This window comes from Rhamphochromis longiceps, linkage group LG12 (genome assembly GCF_057381845.1).
Source record: "Rhamphochromis longiceps isolate RC_006_pf linkage group LG12, R_longiceps_female_GT1.1, whole genome shotgun sequence".
Taxonomy (NCBI): domain Eukaryota; kingdom Metazoa; phylum Chordata; class Actinopteri; order Cichliformes; family Cichlidae; genus Rhamphochromis; species Rhamphochromis longiceps.
In genome coordinates this window covers 27,574,891-27,597,340 of record NC_140568.1, presented here as the reverse complement: position 1 = coordinate 27,597,340, position 22,450 = coordinate 27,574,891, and the positions used below count along the sequence as shown (strand labels likewise).

The following is a 22,450-nucleotide window of genomic DNA, read 5'->3' as shown; positions in this document are numbered from 1 at the left end:
CTGTGTGTTCATATCCTTGCTCTCACACATGCAGAGAAGCACAGAAACCTTTACCAGTGGCAGCAGTACTGCAGCCTCACAGACATAAAGCAGGAGTTGGCACATGGAGGAGTCTCTCTAAAGTCAGACTGGTAACAGCAGGAGGGACAACTTTTGTCTCACCTCAGTACGTCTACAGAATATTTCTCTCCTTTCCTTTTCAAAATAGTGTTTCTACACTCAATAGACACTTTATTAGGTACGCCTTTCAAGTACCTTTTATATCAATATTATTGTGCACGATATGATATGGTACAGCCCTAATGGACACGGGCAGCAGTTATACTCAGGTAGGCTGAGTATAAAAATCTGAAAAATCCCAGTAAATCAGTAGCTTGTGAAATACTCAGACCAGCTTATCTGTCACCAACAACCATCGCCACATTCAGAGTCACTTCAATCACTTTTCTTCCCCATTCTGATGCTTATTTTTGACTTTGATTTTCATCTTGAACAGGTAATTATATGTCTTTTTAAATCTATATTAAATTGTTAACAAGAAAGCTAGTTACCAGCTTTGTGGGAATCCAATCAGTGAGTAAAAGTACACAGTTAATGATAAAGCTGTCAGGAAGAGTATTTGTGATAATTCACTGCTATATTTTTTATCTTATGAATGAACCATACAGACAAACACAACAATGCAAATGGCGAAAGCTTTCCGTCAAACTTGTAGGTGTCACATTAAAGCTTTCTGAATGTAATTTTCTTTCCCTGTCACAGTTTCTGATGTGAGAGCTCGGTTTGTATGCTTTTCTTTCTTAGAAAGTTTGGAAGACAAATCAGTTTTTCTGTGGGGTTTGACAGACTTAATGCTTTGTCTCTCACCCTCATAGCTCACTGGCTGCAGTTTTTGTCCGTTTTCCCTCCTGAGAATATTACCCTTCAGATTCAATTTCCCCAGTGTGAATCTAATCAAGGATGCTCACAATAAAGTTTCATCTTAAGAGCACTGCGGCGGCCATCTATGTCAGCTTTTTGCCTGCACTCGTATTATATGAACAGTCTCAGGAGTGTTGAAAATTCCAGATGCCAGGATTTACTTTAGGTGCATTTAAGTTGTGTTTGGTAAAAGACAGAGCTACAGCATGTCTGCATGAAACCTTTGTGGCTCCTGAGGGAGATGTGTGATATCTGGTCATTTACCTCAAGTGATGATTTCCTGGAGTCAGGCTTAGATGTGCAGAGCAAAACAGGTGCAGTTCTCTTTAATAATGATGAGTCTGAATGTTTGGAACACTTAAAAAAGTTCCTCAAAACTGTGGGTTCAAAACATATTAAATATTCTATTTGTGCAGTGACCATATGTGTGTTTACATGCATGGATTTACTTTGTCTGTGTAGTCTATGCGTGCGTGCTGAAACAAAAAAATACAGTCGTGAGATGGAGAAAGGGCGACTTGCTACAGCTAAGGGGTTTAACAAGCGTTACGTGTAGCAGCGATAGAGAGAGCATCCGTCTCTCTGTCCCAGGAGGAAGCCACAGAAGGTGATAGTGCAGGTGTGACAAATGAGCGCCAAATCCTCCTGCTCTGTTTGGATAACTGCTGAGCACAGGTGTACACACGTAAAATATATGCACACATGAATAAGAACATGCACACATACTCTTAGAAAATGCAGCCTAGTATTTCTTCCTGTACCAGCGTGTGAGAGCAAAATGTGTCATTTTTGCATATTAAACTTTCATTAAGTTAGTTTTTCCTCTGTTTTGCTTCAAGCATATTATAGAGCTCTTTTGCCGCTAAATGAATCTCTGCATTCACCAGCTAGTTGGTAATATTTTCTCTTTGTTAGCATGCCACTGGTTTTACAGCTTCTCCTTTGCACAGGGATATACAGCTTTATGCGGGGATATCTTTGCCTGAAAGCACCTCATAATGTGAGTAGCTGCTCTTGTAACCACGTGAAAAATTGCTGACACAGATAAATCCAGAGTTATGCGTCTCAGTGCTGAAAAACGTAGCAGGATTTTTTTTGTCTTTTTCTTTGCTTTTTACAGCAATTTTTAACTTTACACCGACCACCTGTATTTATCATATTTCTTTTTTATCGTCTATCATTTCTTTTGCTTTGCGTTGCCTCCAGACTTTTCTATTAAAATGCATCATTTGACCACGTTTGATGAATAATGTTTGATTATAAGCTGAAAGCTTCAAAGCAGACAATGACCTCAGGCTTTTCAGTAACGAAAAAAAAATCCAATCTTATTGGCATTCAGTTAGAGACTGTTAGATGCTCCATGTGACTAGACCATCGCTGAACTGTGATGCATTCTGTCCGGCATTGTGACGGCTGTGCCCTGGTTTAAAGACCTAGATCTATTGTCCATGCTGATGTCTGTGGTACAGCTGCAGCTCCCGTTGGTTTAGTCTTGGCATCGCTTTTTGGCTACACTTATTAAAGCATATAACATTCATGGTACACTTGGCAGCGGCGTTCGCTGGAGTGGTAGGTGGTTCTGTTGAAGTGTTGACGTGAGCCTGGGTAATCCACCGGCTGCTCCGCTATGCATGTGCATGGCTCTGGGCTGGCCCCATACAAAAGAGCAGACCTGAAAAGCATCATAATGAGGCACAGGCTGGAAGAAAAGGCATGTCTCTTTCCATTTCTGTGAGCGAAAAGAAAAGAGCAACATAAAAGAATAGAAGACAAGAAAGAAAGATGAAAATAAGCCCCTCAAATCCAGGATTTTGGCTGCGCTGTCTCTTTGAATTTATCTTTTTTTTCCATGCATGTTTTCTATTATGGTAATGAAATGTTGGATATAAAGAATATGTGATGGACGAGCAACGGCTTTCAGTGAGAAGAGGAAAAAATAGAAGGGGAGGGGTATGTCATGTCATTGATAAAACCCATAATCTCATTTAAAATAGCTTCCCTTACCCTCCCATTATTCAATTTTGTGTCTTCTTTGTTTTTATACCTTCTTACTTTAACAGAACTTAAAATATTACAGTATTCATTACCACTGCTGCACCATTATAATTATTTACATTAGAAATGGCGCTGTCACACGTACGAGTGCTCAAAAGGTTGTTTCTTGTTACAACAGAAGCTTCTACTAACCGCCTCAACAATCCCCAGAGAAAAAAGAAAATTAGGAAATAAAACAGAAGATCAGAAGATGGTGCACTTTGTTTCTTCTGCAGAGGACATCAAAGCAGTCTGGAGTCTGTGTGCTGTGATCTTTCTTTCTTAATCTTTTGTAATCTTTTTGCTTTGATGACCTCTGACCTCCATAGGGACAGAAGCAGACGGGAGGAGAGGAGGATTTGAGAAGGTGTGGACAGAAAGGGAGACCTTCTTAGTGTGTAATGCAATCCAGTGCAATTAAATGTGACAGTGAAGGCTAGGTCAAACCAGGAAAACACAGCTACAGCACATGGGTAGCTGGGGACCTTTGCTTAAACATGCAATAAAGCCTTTTTTTAACACTTGGGTTGCACACAACACTGATATAATTTCACCTTATGAGGTCGATAATCAGTCACAATCATAAACCTCTGCTTTTTTAAAAATCCAACAGCATTACTGATTCCTGAGCTGTGTTTGTGTCTGTCTTACTCTCCAGTATTTGCGCTTTTTTCATCTTTGTGAAATCTGAATGTGTGAGTTAAAAGTTGAAATGGGGGCTAAAGGATTTAGAGAGTGACTTTGATCATGCTCACACACCAGTGCGCACCAAACACAGACAGAATATGAACCCAGATGGAGCGCTAGATAGAAAGTGAGGATAGAGGTGAGAGGTGGAGGGGACTGCACCAACCTTTCCTTTCATCCCACCTGGCAGTTCCACCTGTGTCCCTCCAGAAAGTGCCTCTCTTCTGCTGATGGAGCTCAGGCTAGTTGCTGCTGGGCACAGAGCTAGCAGTTCCCTGCGATGCATTATTAATCAGGCTGAGATCTGCAGCACTCTCCTGTTCCTCCTCTCTCGCTCTTTCTCGATGGACTTTTTACTCTCTTACTCTGGAAGCAATGTTTTATTTATTTGTTTGGAGGGGATTATAAGATTGTCCTTTTTTATATAGAGCAGCAAAAAAAATCTGTAATGACAGCATTGCATCACTTGAGGATTAAGTTGTTTTGTAAGGACAGCGCAACATATATATGTAGTCAAGTTAAAGTTTATTTGTATAGCACATTTTAAACAGCTTCAGGTGACCAAACTGGTGTCCATGCGATATAAAATATACTATATGTATTACAGCCACTAACAACATTAATTATACATGAAACCTGGATCTGGGAATATTCAAGAGCAGCTGGTTCTAGATAACAAGGGATTTGCGAGTGTGAGCTCTGAGACCATAAGTAAAATAATAATTGGATCATTTTATGACATTGTTAAGCATGCCTTTCCCTCTTTAATAGGAACACAGACAAATTGGTGATATGGCTGATTGATTTTAAAGGAGCATATTTGCATTGATTCATGTGGCCACTGTATGTAAAATTTTTGTATTTTATCAGCCAGCCTTACTGGAAATAGCTGCAGAAAAAAAGTGATTCTAAATCTGCTTAACCTTTTCAGTGCATTTTCTAAGGTTTCCTGTTTGTTTGTTCCCACTTCTCTACTCTCCGTTGAGCTCCACACACCAATTTCTCCTCTTTAATCACCTGTGTTGTTTATCACATCTCATGTCCCCTATGCTTTCCTGCTGTGGTCGTTTAGATCGTGTTGAAACCAGAATCGGAGACCAGATAAATCAGGTGTCTTACGGTATTCCTAGTAGCGCTCTGCCATCCACCACCTCAATGAAAATGTGCTCTTGTTATAACTTTGCTTGATTGTTTGAATTATTTAGTAGAGATCCATTTAGTTTAGATACTGTGTCAGCCTTTCACAAGGAACTCTTGGCCTACTTTGACCTGTGACATTAAGAGCTTGATTACTTGACATTTATTCTGTACTCGGGGATAATGGGCAGGAAGGTGGACGATCAAGAGAGAAGCCGCTGCACTTCAGGACCAAAACAAACGGGAACAATGAGTAGCTCTTTTGAGAAAGGTACTTGCTTCCTAATGAGTCGGTAATTTTCTCATATGGACTATTTTCATAAAGAGATACTGAAGCTGTGCAGATTCACTGAGCACCAGAGAGCAGCTCTTTATGTGTAGCATGCTTATTAAATTGGAGCAAAGCTTTGTGCACACCACTTCTCTGCTGAGTGAACACAAGCTCAGTCAGTTATATAGCATTTCAAATATGCTAATAACGAGACTGGCTGCTTATGTTTGACCTTGACTTGATTTTGATTTCATTATTTTTTTTAAATCGGGGAATCTGAGAAAATGCCGTTATAGTACAAGCAACCTGTTTTTTTTCTTTACGAGTATAATGATTAATTTGCTTCTGTTTTTGTTTCCAAGCTTTAGTACACAAGCCATTGAGATCATGAAGTTAAAGAAAAGTTCATCTTTGAACTTTGAGTTAAATGTTTCTTCGGTTTTCTTTATTTTGAGACTTTCATCATTAAGACTCATTGTGAAGTCACAGTTACCAAGATGTGAGTGAAAAAAAATTGAACATGGGCAATAAACAGCACGTTTTTGTATCGTCTTGTACTAAAAAGTGCAAGAAGAATTCATGCTTTATTATCACTGTGACTTCACAATTCAGGTTTTTGGGCTAAACTCAAGAATTTATCTGCAGATTGTGAGAAAATTTAAGTGATTTCATTTGATTCAAAGGTTTAAATCTCAACCTCCTGTCGCTAGGGAAAACCTGAGATGGAGAACGTTTACCTTCAGAGTGATAGTTGTTCTTAAAATGTTTCAGAACACACAGCTTTTACCGTGAAGGTAAGCTGTCTCAGTTTCCAATCTGTGCTGTGCTCTTCACAGTTTTCACTACCAGTTAGCAAGTGGTATGCAAATGTTTGCAGACAAGTTGGCGTCTTTCATAGAAACTACAGCCAATGAAAGCAAACAGCCAAAGCAATCACAAGGAGGTTTTAGGTGCAGCGCCACATACCACTTTTCCACTGGTTTCACCTAACAACTGGTCAGCGGATATTAACTTTCCCCTAGCAACCGGTGGTTACCATGGTGTCTCTGATCGGTCACCAGTAGGCTTGCGTGACTGATGCCTTAACTGGTTGGTGAAGCAAAAAACAGTGACAGTGCAGTTCACTTAAGCAGTCATCCGACTGCATAAACAGTTGACATTTTTTTATGAATTGTTGTATATTTAAAACCTCTTCCAGCCTGTGTGGGAAAGTAACTGGAAGTGCAGTGGACCAATCTGTGATTGATTGTAATCATCTGCATCATGTAAGTCCATGAACAGCTGACTAGCCATCGTTTAGCAGATGTAGTCTATATCTTTGTCTTGTTCATTTAATGGTGTCATTTTGTCATCTGACTGTAAGACGTTGTACCTCAGTAACCTACAGTTACAAATCACCTTTGGTAACAAACAAAACAATCATAAAGGGAATTTTGAATTATGTTTGCGGTGTCTGTGGATTTAACGAGTAGATTCACGGTTTCCATACTTATCTTCTCTTTAATACAACGCTTTCTTGGACTCACAGTCCTTTTCCTTTGGCTGTGGTCATAAATTGTATGATCAGTGCTGCCTCGCCAGCTGACACTGTGGAGGACAATCTGCAAATGTGGAAGGGTAACAGTCTCCAGAACGACTCTGCTCCGGTACTCTTTATCATATAGAAAGCAAATAAATATCTACTTTCTCTTTCATGACTCAAATCGGTTGTCTTCTTTTGGTCTTGGAGTTTGATGTAAAGCATGCTAAATCCCGAGAGGCTGCTAGTTAGTTGTTCAGAGACTATGAGTGTTGTTCCTTTATTGCTCTAATCTTCAGCGTAACGGTTTGAGCTCCCTCTGCGTGTCTGTTCACTGTCCCGTGGCTCCCAGAGGCTCCACAGCAAGTGGCCTGTTATACTTACTTATCAGTACCTCTCTCCCCCCTCTGCCTCAGTCTGTCTACCCTACTCCTCCTCTTCTTCCCCCTCAACTCCTTCAACTCCCCTCTCGCTGTCATCACTAGCCGTCTGCTACTTAATCCAATTATTCTTCTAAGCTGACACGCTCAGTAACTCACCACAAACTCTTGACGCCCCTGTGCATCAAATCCACACATGCACACTCACACAGACATTAACACATATGCAAGCAATTTCCTCCACACCTGCTTTCCCATGCAGTTATATTTTATAGCTGGCTCCTGCAAAGCGAAAATTACAGTGCCTTCTGGCTGCCTTTTTCTGCTAGTTTTTGTCTATTTTCAGGTGTCCTAACAGAGGCTTTGGCCTCTGCTGTCACCGTTTGATTCACTATACCCTTGAGCTGGCTCTGTCTATTCCTGTGTGGTGCCCTCCTCTTCCCTGCTATGTGTTTAACAGTATCTGTCATTGCAGTCACAAAACCTGATGGAGAAGGTCCTGACCCCTCTGTGTCTGTTTGCTTCTCGTGTCAAATATTCCTTACAAATATGACGCATGAGGAAAAACAAACAGGTTTTATCCTTTAAAGGGATTTTTTCGCATGCTAGAATATGGGTTTAAATTATAATCATGGTTAACACCAAGTTACAGTATAAAATACATTTGGACTGTGTTTTGATTTTGTATTTAAAGTCAAGTTTGCACTGGGGCGAGATTTGCAGGAGCCAGTCTACGTGGTTAGGCTACAGATCTCTTGGAAGTCAAATGGGTTTGTTGAAGGCTTAAACAAGACAGCCGCCCGGGAGTGTGTTTTGTGATGTGTGTACCCTCGTATGTGGTTATGTAACACCCTCACTCTCCCTCTCTGCGTTCAGTATTAAAGTAGCCGGGCAGTTTATGCCGACAGCCGACAGTTTATGTGCTAAATGCCCATTGGTATGACAGGCTGCATCACTGCATCTTAAAAACTGTAAAGTTGCTTGCGTAAAGTAAATAGTAAATGTGCAGTAGCAGCTATGACAGGGTAATTAATCCCTGCATTCTGCGATTTCACCCCATTGCATATTTTGACAAGTATTTCTGCCACATGGGGCAGCAAGCCTCGCGAAAGGAGCTGTGTTCGGTTGTTTTTGGTGCTGACACGACAACAGTCGAGGGTAACAGATGGGGTTTGGTGCATGCGTATGAGATCCTGTATGTGTGTTTCAGGGTGACCGGGACTAGACCGGCTGCAGTATGTGCTTGATTTAAATGTTAGCTGAAGGAGTCTGAGCAGACGTCTCGCTATCTGTCTGTCTGGAGAAGTTTGGGACACTGTCTCTTTTATTGTACGTTGATTCTCTGAGAGGAGCAGACAGTTGTCCTGGAAAAAAAACCCAAATGTTATCTGGTTATCTGGTCAAGAGTTCATGCAGTTTTGTTGGCTGTTTTCCTAAATTACTTTTGGCTGAGCCACTCTTGCTGTTTCACACCTTTGTGGATTTACTGATGTATCTGTGTTAATGTGGAGGCACTCACACTGTCATTGGTGTCTTTATGTTATTTTTCTTTCTGTGCTTAAGATTGCTCGGTGTCTTTTCCTGTGGTGTTGTGTTGTACGGCACATACTCTGTGTGGTTACGCATTTCTATATGAACATTCAGGGTAAGTACACTGCAGTTTTGTCCCGGTGCCACTCGCACAAGTGTGATATGAAGGAATCCCGACTCACTCCGGTGTGTAAGTTGCAGCTCTCCCACAGTGACGCACTCGATCCATCTGTGAGCCAAAAGCCACCAACACCAGACCCACCTCCATCGCCATCATAGCGGTGTTGCCTACCTCCCACCTCGTGTCGTGCTACATCTCGCTCATACCACTCATTGTAACCTGGCCTGTTTCCCACAGGGGAGTTCTTTCCTGGGGTTGGGGTGGGGTTTGACAAGCAAGGTGGGATGGGATAGGTTGGGGCAGGGTGGGGTTGGTTTCCTCGTCCTCCTCTCGCTCCACCTAGTTTTCTCTCCGTGTCTCAATTTGATGTTCACCTGTTCCTCCTCCTGAATCTTTTGATCATTTCCTTGTCATTGTTTTCTGTCCGTGCTGCTTCTCCTCCTCTACCCTCCCTCTTCCTTTCTGTCTCTCCATCTCTGCTTCTCACTGCTGCGATTAACCGGGCTCTGTCTTTATGTCGTATGTCCTTTTAGGCCCACGCCGTGCATCGCTGGCTAATCGATCAGGACAGTAGTGTGAGCTCTGAGATGCCGGATGGCCAAGGAGTATGGCACTATGATGATGAAGTAAATATCTGCAACACGTATATCTGGCTTTTCCTCTTTCTTTATATCTATATGTATATATTATGTATTTATGACAAATGTTGTATCTGTCACTTAAAGTTTGTGTCACTGTTGTTGCTCTGCTGTTGTTGTTGTTTTTTATCTTTATCTCTCTTGTTTCTTTTTGTGATGTGTTGCTTTATGGTACTGTAGTTCTGATTCCTTTGACTTTCTAGTGTTGCCGTTGTGATGTGAGCTGATTCAGTCAGGTGTCGTGGGATCAGGCTGGAGCTTTTTCTTTGTTCCTGTCTTTGCTTGACGTATCGTACTAACGTGCTGTTCCTAATTTATTTGATTTGGTTTGTTATTGTTTTTGCGTTCCTTCTTTTCAGTTAAACGTAATACATATAACCTTAGTGTGTATTTGTGTGGATATTAATCTGGATATCGTCTCTGTGATTTCTCTGAAATTAATGTTCTCAAGCAGCATATTACAAGACAAGAGTCCACGGGGAAAATATAGCTTTGATGTACTTTTAAAATGCTTCATACGAGTTACAAATAGGTATGCGCTTCCTGCTATGGAAAAAAAAGTACTTTGCACAACAGTTCACAGTAGAGATAACAGACAACAGTCCAAGTATTTTTCCTGTGGGTTCTTCTGATTTCTAAAATATGCTTGTGTCATTCTGTGTTCGTGTTTAGGGTTAGTTTAAAGTTCGTGTGGGTGTGTGTGAGAGCGAGAGTGCGGGGATGTGCTTTGGAGTTGATCTCTTTGTCCTGTGAGTTTGTGTGCATGCTTTTCCGTCCTTGCATGGCTTCGATCTGTGTATTAGAAGAAAGTCTGAATGTCTGTCCTGTGATGTTCCTGTTAAGTGCTGTCAGTGTTGTGGTCTTGCCTGGTTGCCTGCCTTTGCCCGTGCCTTTGATGTGTCAGTGTTGTGTATTGTGTCTGTGCGTATTTTATGTGTCACTATGTTTGTCATGTGCTGTTCCTGTGTTTTGTCTGTTTTTATCTGTTTAAACAGTCTGGGATAGGTTTGCCCAAGGTGTTATTGCACCACATCTAGTAGATGATCTTGAATCCGTTGTCCCTTGTTGGAGGAAAGATCATCTAAGTGCAATAAGGCTGCTGGGAAACTTGCTCCAGACGACTCTTGCCCCTGATGATTTCCCCTCAGATCCTAGCTCCCCCTTGCTCCCGTGTGAAATTCCTAAAGCTATTCTCCTTACCTCCATATTGCTCCCAAACACTTTGGAGCACTATTGGGTTACCCTTCACAGAAACCCAGTTAAACTTTTCTCATCTTACACAGTTAAGTACGTAAACCATTTGGAAGTGCAGCGACTTAAGAACAAATATATTTAAAAAAACAAGGTGAGCTGAGCACATTGAACAGCGTCAAGAAAACACACCATCATGAAAAGCAGCCCAGCATACAACAATATGGAGTCCTTCCCTTGGTTATGCTCTTGAATGCGTGTGCACTGGCCAGTTGTATTTTTCCTTTATTGTTTTGAATGTTCTTTTATCTTTTGTTTGAATGTGTGAAAGCTGATATTTTATTTATTTATTTCTCTCTGTCACAGCTAGAAATATATTGTTAGGTTTGTAGTCATTGTCCATATAGCGTTGCGTTTATCTGGTTATAAATATTACCACTTTGGAAAAACCCTGATGGCTTACGTAAACATAATAATCATCAAGTGGGTTGTACAATAAAGAGTTCCTAAGTCTTTTTGGGAAGGGTTAGTGTGATTTCTGGCTGTAAGCATGAACATTTAAGCACCTGTTACCTGAGTAAAAGTCTTCTCACGTGCCCTTAGCTATTGCAGCAGAGGAAAGCAGTAGTGGCATAAACCAAGCTCCTGCAAAAAGATGTCTGCTTCCCACTTATCAGTCTCTAACACTGTAGGTCTGAAAATGTAATAAAACTGACAAAATCTAACAAAGCAACAAATGTGAGGATTTTGATTATTCAGGTTCTAAACAATTAGTTTGTTTTAATCATAGACAATATACATAAAAGTCCAATAGAAAAAACTCATTTTTGCATCTTGGCCACTGCTATGATGATTTTTAGGAGTCAGGAATTCTGGCAAGCTAACACATAAAGCTTTATTAGCGATTTGCATCCATATAGATCTTGTAACTGCATGTGATGATCATCACACAGACAAAAATATATACAAATAAACATCCAAATATAATAATAAAATTTCACTAGCCAAAAGTGGAGCACTCATGTGCAATTAAAGATATAGCAAACAATAAATCTGGCCAGGTCATTGCATCAAAAGGCACTAAAAGACACCAAAACCTTGAAAAGGTCCAGTTCAGCGATTCCATAGTTAGTGAAGAAGCCTATCAGAAGCCTCACAGCTTCAGTCATCTTTGCTAGCATCTGCGTGTTTGTCAGAACAGCCACTCATCTATTATTGCACACTTTAAGAACGAATTTTAAGCCTGTAAAAAAAGGCCAAACTGTAAACACATTTCTGCTGTTATGTTGGGCCTTATAACATCGGTCTGAGTCTCGTTTGGAGGACATTTGAAAAACTGTCTTAAACATAAATGCAAAGAAGAGAAATCAGAATTCAGAATCAGACTCACAGCTACAATAGGTTAACTTGTTTAGTGCTAAACATGACATAAAGTCTTTCTCACAGTTTGGCTACAAGCAGCTTCTTTTTTCCCCCCAGTTTTGTTTTTGTAAAGCTTTGCTGGTGTGTAAAAATAATTCTTGCAACTGAACAACCAGCCAATGAAATGTAAAGACTTTTTACATTCTGGGTGAACCTGAATAACTGCTTCTTTTATGCAAATACTTCACAATTAGCAGTGAACTGGACGTGTGTCATATATTGAAATCATAGTAACTTTGTTTTATGACCTGGTCAGACCTAGTTTTAGCACATGTTTAATCAGTAGAACCAAAGCTACAAAAATGAATGAACCTACATTGTATATTGCTGCAAGCTCACTCCAGCTAGTTTTGTTCATAGCTGTCACCCCAAATAAGTCCAAAAGCATTAAGCAGCATCATGCAGATTGGCTTGGTGATATAAAACTCAGACAGGTCCCACAAACCATGACTCTTACCCTGAGCTGATGTAATTTACAAAAAATCCAGCCCTTCATCCAGTGCTCCACCCTACCCTGCCCCCTCCTGTACACAGATTTGTGTAAAGCCCCAACCCTTGTGCCACCATTGATAGGGCTGGGCTGGGCCGGGCTGGAGAATATCCCTTATCATCCCACAGCTCTAATTACCCCTCAGTGAGTCCTTGGAGACAGATGCTCAGAGAGCCAAGCCCCATTCGTCACAGTACGGCTGCATTGTAGATTTAATATGAAATAAAGCAAACTATCACACCCTGCTCTGTCACATAAATTCTCCTCCGTCTCAGTTTCTTTTTTCCAGCTGCTCCCTGGCCCACTGTAGATGTAGACTACATTAGGAAGCCCATTCATATCCAGCCACCAGCAGTTGGCTGTAATTTGTTTCGGCTAGGGGGGCAGAGTGTAATTTACATGTGAAAGGCCATGGCGCATTCAAATATTGTAACTCTGGTTTTTGTCCCAGGGTTACTGATACCAGCTTCACAGAATTCAGATTAAAGGTTTACTGCTTTTGTGCCAGACTGCAGAAGTCGTGTAATGTCTCAGTTGGCCTCAGCCCAACGTTAAAGAGGAGACAGGAGAGCAGGACTCTCCTCGTCTTGCTGACCCATTAGGAACTGATCATTTCTGGCTTTTTGCTATAGTGAGATCCCTCACGGGAACAATCTGGCCTGTAAAGAATGATTTCAGTGGAGCCATACTAAGCTAGGTCACTGAATATGTATGTCCCTCATCCAATCTTTTATAAATCAAAATGTTGTTTCCATTCTACGTAAGTGTAAACATACATTTCTGACATGATAACCTTAAGGCTGAACTTTTAAAGATTTAATGAAGCCAGGACCAGATGTCTCTTTCTGCTCACACGTTTTTTAAAACTTCTTTTTTTAGCTTAACCCCACAATATTACACTCCTCTGTTTATGGGATTATTTGCCTTCAAATGATGACTTCCATAACTCAAATACCTTTACCCACTACTTCTTTTATATACTTTTTTTTTTACATTGGTTGGACTTTCCAACTGCACTATTTGTTTTTGTTTGTGTCCATTTAAACCCAAAGGCATCTTAGATATCATCACCACTATTTATATGTATCCTTACCTGACAAAAAGACAGTGAGAAAGAGAATGTGAGCAACAATTAATGTGCATGCATGCGTGCATGTGCATGTGTTTAAGATGAATGTGCAGAGTGCATGGTTAAAGGTGGAAGTATACTCCAAAAAGAAAATGCCCGCTGAAAGCCCTCTGAATTCAACAGTTTGTTAGATACTTTATGCTTTTATACACAGGAGGTGTAATGGTGGGCTTCCCCGTCCTCAACATGTACCCATATTCTTACTTCCACACTGTCTGCATTATCAGTGATGAAGACCTGGTGACCTGCCTAAAAATAGTTCCAGCAGAGAAAGACTGAAATAAAAAGTGAAAAAGTGAAATACATATATATACGTTAACAATGGCCAGGATACATCGCCTCAGTGTTTCACAGACAGAATCTCCCTGTTTGACATTTTCATGTGAACCCCGTGAATGTTCAGCGCAGACCAGGGGAGGAAATCCAGTCTCTCTGCTCTCTACACCAGTGATATTCAGTCATTTTCATATGGTTTCATTTGAATTTACAAACAGGTAAAACAGGCTATAGCTATACCTCGACAGCTTTTAATCACAAGGAAGTAAATAAGATGCTCAAACAAATTCAGACACTCTAAGTGCATTTTGTTATGCAGCATTTTATTTTCATTCATTCATCACCATAAAAATATCTTAATAAACACAGTAGATTGTGTCATTAAATCAGTTCCCGTTATTGTAAAACAGTCTCTTCCTGTATTTTAGTTTAGGCCAACTCTACCAGAAGTTCAAATTAAAGAGCCAAAAAAAAGTGATTTGACTTACAGATATCTGGTTTAAATTTCAGAATAAAGTTGTTTATAAGTACAAGTTCTGAAGTTCTGATTTCTGACTCATTTCTGATGTTTATGGCCACCTCAACCTGGTTCTTCAGAAAAAGGCAAAACGAGCTTGATGGAAATTTGTGTCTGCCTTGGGCCCCTAATGGTTTGGGCAGAGTTGCATATCTGCCACATTTGATTGTACATCCAGGTTTAAATGCACTCACCCTACTTTAATTACCAGCATCTCTCAACACCCCCAAATGTTGTAAGAAAATATATAAACATCTAAACTTCCCTACAAACATTGTTTGATGATACGTTGCACGACATTGTTCAGTTTGAGTATACCGCTGCCCGAATTGAATGCTTGCATTATGGAAGGTTGCTGTGAGCTACGTACACCCCTCAGCCACAACATTAAAGCTACTGACAGGAGAAAGAAATATCAATACTTCAGTTTCGGGAAAATGCGTCTCCTTTTGCTTTTATGCAGATCTTACTTAAATATATGCCACCAACTGTCCACTTGTACCAAGCAGAGCCCATATGGCAATGGCAGCAGCATTTCCCAGCAGAACGCTGACCTCTGCCGCAGCCTAAAAATGAACAGGAATTAAAGTTAGGACCGAGAACCCCAAGTATTGACCTAGCTTCAAGCTTCCGAGATCCTAATCCAACTAATTATCCCCAGGAACGTCAGAACAAGCCGAATACAAAAAGGCCACAACCCATAACCCACAGGATCCAAATGATCAGCTGCCAACATCCCAGTGCCTGGCACAGCAGACACCCCCAGAGGTCCTGTGGACCCGTTTTGGCAGTATGATGGGGGCTGACACAATATTAGGCAGGTGGTGGTTTTAATGTTGTGGTTGATTGGGGTATGTGTGTGTGCTGAATGAAAAGGGTGTGTGCACCTGCATGTAATGCGCTGTGGGTGAAAGTGTGTGTGTGTGTGTGTGTGTGTGTGTGTGTGTGTGTGTGTGTGTGTGTGTGTGTGTGTGTGTGTGTGTGTGTGTGTGTGTGTGTGTGTGTGTGTGTGGTGTTAATTGATGCAGGTATTTCTATGAGTGTGTGAGTGTTTGGATCTGTAAATGTAAGGCAGTGCTAAAGTTGTTGAGTAGAGGCAGCTGAGTGATTGACTCCAGCTTTAAAAGACTTCTTTGGACTCCACTTGCACTGATTGATAAGAGCGTCTCCCTTAATTGCAACATCTGTCCCCAGAGGCAAGATATTAAATGCTGAAGTGGAAAACGACATGATAGACACATCAAATATGTATTCATTTTTTAATCAAGAGCAGCCTGTGTATTTGGGTATGAATGGGTCATTTACTGCTGTTGGCAGTCGCTCCACCAGTTTAGTTTCAATAACACAGGAAGTTTATGCATATAGAGTTGTGGGTGTCTGACTCAGCAAAGCAATGCAGATTATGCTGTCATACTGTCAACAAGACTGTGCAACAAATGAAGATGTTGTGCACAAATCCACTGCAGCACAGACTCACTGACGCTCCCAAGGCGTGTTTATTTATCACCGGACCCCTTTGTTTCCGCTTTGTTGCGCACCTCTTGCTCTTTCCACTCGTCTCCTCTTTCATCTTTGGATTCTTTGCTGCTTCCTCTCTCTGGGGTGAGGAATGGGACTGATGGTGCAAGGCAAACCGAAAACGAATGTTTGGAAATGTCACTGTCCCTGTACAAATGTTAATGACATGCTACAAGACCTAGACCGGTTTAAAACATACCCCAGTGCAGAAAGACACGGGCAGTCACTGTGTGCCTCCATTTGCATATAATCCTTTTTAAAGTGTATTAATAAATTATTTTGTAATTCTACTTTTTTCAGTCATACATTAACTGAACTCATTTGGCTGAGTTTGGTCCTTTTGTTATGTAACCATCTGACATACCAGGAAATTAAATGGAAAACAGAAGAAGATATTGCAGTAACAGTCTAGCTAGGTAGCTGTCACAACAGTGTAGTAACTATGCAGTTACCACATAAACAATATACAAAGTTTGTTAAAGATAAATTTCCGAAAAGTAACCTGCTGATTTGAACGGTATTTATGTCTTTGTATGAGTTAGCTGATTAATAACAAGAAATTGCCCTCTTATTATTGTTTTTATTATTTTAAAAATGGCTTTAGTTTAGTTTGCCTACATAAAAGAAAAATGAAACTCTTATTGTCACATTGTAACCTTCATCAAGAAAGCTCTAAAATAATTAGACATTAAAGACAGAAGCTAAGTAACAATAAAATGTTATGTAGTGTTTTACTTCTTGCTCTGCTTCTCTTTCTCAGAGGAACAATGGAGTTTATATTCTTCAGGGTCTTACAATCTTATTGCATTATGCCCAACTTAAATTGAGTTAAATCAGCATTGGAAGGTGAACTCGTCGTCCTGGTGGGGTTCATATCTTGTAGTTTCAGGACAGTACATTAGTTCTGAATAGAGTTTAAAAACTCAGGCCACTTCACCTCTATGTCTATTAATCAGACTGATTGAATTATGGTCTGGCTGCTCGGATTCTGTCTGAGGCTGACTCAAACCCAGTAGTGAGTGATGGTCAAGATGCTTTATTTTCTCAGCAAGAGCTCCGGCACTGCGTACATACAAAACAAGAGAGGGAGACATGGAGAGTTGTGAAGACATATATTCTCTCCACAGTGATTCTCTTTCTCTCGCCTCGTGCACATCCTCCCTCTGTATTTCCCTGACTCTACTTGTCCACTTATGAAGATTAATAGGAGCCCGGTCCTGTGCTGACATATTGCGGCTGTCATTCTTCTCTATTGCTTTCATCTTTTCTGCTATCCTTCCTCGAGTATTTCTAACTTCCTGTTTTTTGTCTTCCACAGGTCAGTCTGGCTTTGTCACATTGAGGCGCATGTGCGTTTGTTCAGGTGACCGTACGTCTGACTATGTATGTATATGAGCGTGAGCTACCTATGCTGAATTAAATAGCTCTTTTCTCAGTTCAGAAGCCAGGCAAGCTTAATGTGTGGAAGTGCTGAAGTACAGGATAAGCCACTGAATGTGTGTGTTTTGTGTGTGTACTTGTGGGTGTGTATGAGAGAGAGAGACTGTAAGGTTTTTGCCAAGGCTGCAGTATCAGCCCAACCCACCTCATCCCTGATATGAAGCTGCTACTGGCCAAAGCTGCAGAGCATTGTGCTGCCACTAGAGGGGCATTACAGCATTCTGAACCTGTGCAACCTTACATAGAAATAGCATTATGTTGGAATTCAAAGAGAATATGGTATAGAGTTTTGTCATTATGACTGATAATGCACGTGTTTTCTGCTTTGAAAATGTTGCCTTCAGAGAATGCATTTTGTTATTTTTACTTAAAGATTTTTTTTTCTTCTTTTTTTCCAAATGAATCCTCTCCGGTTTCCACCAGTATAGTTCCTACTGCTATTGCTACTTCATATGTTTGATCCTAAAATGCTAACTTTAGGTCTGTGATGTGAAATAGTGAGAATAGGTACAGACTACAGTGTGTGGCTTTTTTTCTTTACAGTTTTTTTTCTCTCTGATCACTGTTCTCTGAAGCATCAGGACACGGGCAATAAACCACCACAAGCACCACACGTGGACAGTCGCAACCCTTTATCCTGCAAACAAGAGGAGCGTGACACAGGGTGCAGAGGGCATGTCTGTCTCCAACTTAAATCAACCCTGTTACAAAACAGCAGTGTGGCCTGAACTCGACAATGACCTGAAATCACTCTCAGTTAGATCTCTGTCTCTTTAAGAGAATAAATAAGAATACATCTTTGTGCAAGGGTGTAAGAGTTACAGCCTAGATGGGGACTAAATGATTGATAACACAGCTTTAAAAACTCTCACCTGCATTAGAAATAAAGCACAGCAATGCTTTACATATATTTATCCTTGTTGAATCCTTCATGTGTTATTAGCTTTTAAAGGTTGAGGTCTATGTGACGAATCAAATGGGATCATTTTGTCTAAAATAAGGAAGTCCTAGAAAATGCCAGCGTAGAGGACATAAAGATCAAATTGTTTGGAAATCACCTATATTGGATGGGCCATGTTTGCCGCATGGATGATGACTGGCCAATCAAACCCTGATAAATGGGCAGCTGGCTGAAGGGACAAGAAAAGTTGGTCGGCCACTAGTTCGCTATGAGGCCACCTGCAAGAGTGCTCTTACAGATTTAAGCTGTATGGTTAGTACCGGTAAGCAGAACAGGTGAGTTCTGACCCACAACATCTGTCACACAGTTGACTTAAAAAGGAAGAAAAGTCTTGCAGGAAAGCCTGCAAAGCACCATAATCAAAAATCCTACTATAATACCTCATAAACTATTGACTACTTGATTGTCTTACTGTGTCATGAGTAACAATGACACTTTTAAGCTGACTGCACCTGCTGAGAAAAACTCAGGTGGGTCTCATCACTCACTTAATTCTGCCACACCTTTGGGGAAAAAGTCTTATCAACAAGGATCTGAGAGGTTATCATTCTTCCCCTCATATAATTTGCGTTACTCTCTGCTGGCTTGGCAAGAGTAGGCTGATGTTAGTACGCTTCTTGGAGAAGCATGGGATAATTTGTCATGTCTTCATGGGCATTAGTACTCGTTGTCCACTGCCTCAACATTCTTTTTCACTGGAGCTCTCGTCACTGTCCAAACTCAATTCTGTGGACAGCACAGACGTCCCACGTGATGTTTTTGCCCAGGTCACGGTCCAGTGGTACTGAGTAGTGTATAGCCTCCTTTCTGCCATGCCCCCTCCTTCATCTCTCCTACTAGCATTTATCTCTCTGCATGGTTTTGGCAGCGATGTGCTTTTCCCAGCATTTAGCCAGGAGAGGGAGAGAGGAGGGGAGAGGGAGAGAAAAGGAGGTCCTTTCAAGCGAGGAATGACGGACGCTTTATTAAAAGAGGCAGGGCCTTTTGAGAGCCTGGCCCCTCCGTGCTCCCCCCCACCCCTCCACCCCATGTGTCTGGCCCCATTGTCACTGGGCGGTGGCAGCAACCCCCCCACCGGGCGCTTTGTCACTGTAAGTCACCTCGCAGACTGAAACGGACCCACTCGGAAAAAACACACCCATTCGCCACAGTAACTCTGCACTATTCTGGTATTCTGCCTGGTCTTAGAAAAAAATTGATTGTCTGGCTGTCACAAAACATACAGGAGACACAGCGATGGGCGTGACATGCGGGCAAGCAGGGACAGGAGAAAGGAGGGATAAAGTTGGGGTGACACAGAGTGTCGGGGTGCAACAAATGTGAAAGGTGGAGGGGACAGAAGAGGTGGACAGCAGAGCAGAGTGTGATGGAAGACCGAAAAAGGGCACGAAACGGGTGGGGTACATGAGAAAAGTAAGGATAGTTCAAACTATGAGTGGAAATGGAGCCGAGAAGGAACACGGATGGAGGCAGGAAATCCACGGGCAGAGTGTGGGGGTGCCCATTTGTTTTCGGCTGCGTGTGAAATGTGTGTCCTTAGATACAGGCAGCATTCCTCCAGAGATAAACCCCTGGGCCCCCCATCCCCTCAACCCCCACCCTACCCAATATCTCCACCCACCATACTTACTCAAGTGTGTGTCTGGGCGTGTGTATATGTGTGTGTGAGTGGTTTTCGTGTTTACGTTGGATGGGGGTCTACGTGCCCTGTACCGCAGCACTTGCAGGGGGCAACAGAAAAGACAGCTGTGTGTTTGAGAGAAACAGAAAACGTAAGAAAGAGAGAGTGGAGGGCCAACAGGCATGCCAGTCAAGAGCGTCACTTTTGGAGTGAGTACACAGACTCTGCTGTTCTCTGTCTCACCTTCTTCTTGCTGCACTCGTACTGTATCTCTTGTCCTGTAACTATTCCTGTCTCTTCATATGACTGTATGTCTCTCTAATACTCGTTCTGCTGTCTTTTTTAATAGCATTTTGCTCCACTGTAAAATCATTGCATTTTCTCAGCTGTAATGCACCTGCCAGCGTTCCCTCTCTTAACCTTTCTACATCACACTGTGATGGTCCAGTACCTTTTTCTCGCTGGCTTTGCTCCCTGTTTTAAATCCTTTCCTTTCATATTTTCTTTATCTCACACATGAATATTGATGTATTGGTATTTGTTTCAGCTCATTTTATTCAGCACACGGCTCTTTCTGTTGGCTGTCTGTTTGCAAAGTGCCATTCTTATTCTCTGTCTGTCCACATTAACTGTTTGGGAGCGTTGTCTTCAGCGCTGCTTTCACTGCCTCTCCTTTTCAGTCCTGAACAGGGCCTTGTTTTTAAGAAGAGAAAAAGTAACACAAGTCCTGGAGGAGTAAACATTGATTCTGCTCATTGAGAATCTGATCTGTTCTTTATGGACTACACACCAGCTTCATGCGGTTTTAATCAAACATCTATAGAGGTGATTGAGTGCTAGAAAAACAGCCTATTTAGACGTGGGAGTGAGTTTGGTTGCTTGGGAGTATCTTTGAAAATTGTCATGCATGTGCACCCAAGATTAGTGTAAGTGCGTATACATGTGGGTGTGTGTCATGTTCTGTTTCCAACCTTAATCTTGTTTTTGACTTAATTTGTCTGTTTGATGTTCAGATTGTACCAGGATTAGCTGCGGTAAGTAAACCAGAGGTCGGTAAAACTGATTAGAGGGTCGGTTAATGAGAGCTTTAAGTGTGGCTTTCATGTGCTCACCCAGTGCAGGTAATGGCAACACAGGGCACAGACTCACAAGGCCTTACTACTTGAGTTCGTGTGCTTTTTTTGTGTTTCCTGGAGTTTATCTGCAGTAAAAGAAGAAGTGATTGTAAGAGTTTACTCTTGACGATGCAGCTTCTATGTGTAGTTTATTGGCGTGAGGATGAACTACAGATATAGTCACCATGCAATCAGTGAAGGTTAAACTTCTCAGAACCATCCACTGTCTGGAGGTTTTTTTTTTCCACTTCTATTAGTGTCTGTACAATTAGACCTTGCCAAAGTGAATTGCCAAATAGAAAAAGTAACTAATAAAGGGTAAATATATAAAGTAAAGTTGGGCTTTTATCCTCTCTGAGATCCAAGTCTTCATCAATGATGAAAAGAGACCCTGATCTGAATATAAAATTTGTGGAGTCTTGGCAATAAGGGAGCAAACATAGATGAATTTTAACTGCCGTGTTTTAGTTAGAAAACTATTTGATTATATTCCAAAAGTCACTTTATTTTTCTTTATAATATAATATAATATAATATAATATAATATAATATAATATAATATAATATAATATAATATAATATAATATATCATTAGGGGTAAGGCTATGTTTACTTACAAGTTTGATATTTTACTTAGCTAAAAGTACTCTATATTTTTAAAAATGAATTATGAAGAAGACCCATTTCTTGCTATCTCTAACTGCTACTTTTAACATCTAGAAAGCATTTTAATGCAGCAGCTGGTTAAGATGTAAAAAATGTGTGGTTTTGCGCATCAGTAGTTTAATTTATGAGAAAAACATGAAGTCCATATAAAATTATTGCATATTTTATAGGTAAATTCAGGGAAAAGGCAGTAGTTACTATTACAGTCATATAAATGTGGTCAAGAAAGAAAAATACAATGTTTCCAGTTAAAAAAAATTAGGAGTTGTAATGTAAATGTAATAAAACAAAAAAGTGTAAAAGCCCAGCAAAAAAAACAAAACAAAAAACCTACAGCATGAGGTTTACTGGGTTTCTGTAGCGATTGATTAAGCTGCAATACTGAAGCAATACTCAGTGTACAACAAAGATTTATACAAAGGCAGTTCTACAGTGGTAGATTTAAAAATAAATAAATATAGATATAATATATATGTGTGTGTGTGTGTGTGTGTGTGTGTGTGTGTGTGTGTGTGTGTGTGTGTGTGTGTGTGTGTGTGCGCGTGAGAGTGTGTGTTTGCAATCAGTTGCAAAACCTATCGTCATCCTATGGCTTTCACTCCCTTTGTCCTCTGTCAAAAACATCACAATAACCATGGCAATAATAACCATGACAATCTCATCTACAAATGCAGAGGCTTCAGCAGGCCCAAATATAAAGAGACAATCATCGAGTTTGGCAGGGACAAACAGTGGGCTGTGGAGTGGGAGGGGGGGCTCGGAGTGTGAGAAAGTAAATAGTAAAAATGGGACAATACGCTTTGTCACATACAAGGAATATCCGCAGAGAGACAAATGATTGGACAGGGGGGCACATTTACATGCAG

At 40.9% G+C, this 22,450-nt stretch overlaps 1 protein-coding gene across 1 annotated transcript in view; it reads left to right on the top strand.

Moving 5' to 3' along the window:
- The window catches only part of ank1a (ankyrin 1, erythrocytic a), an 85,840-nt gene that overhangs the window by 23,310 nt on the left and 40,080 nt on the right, over positions 1–22,450 (top strand). The window contains exon 2 of the mRNA XM_085425548.1: positions 9,134–9,226. Coding sequence (XP_085281674.1) covers positions 9,134–9,226 — 93 coding nt within the window. The remainder of the gene's footprint in view (positions 1–9,133; positions 9,227–22,450) is intronic.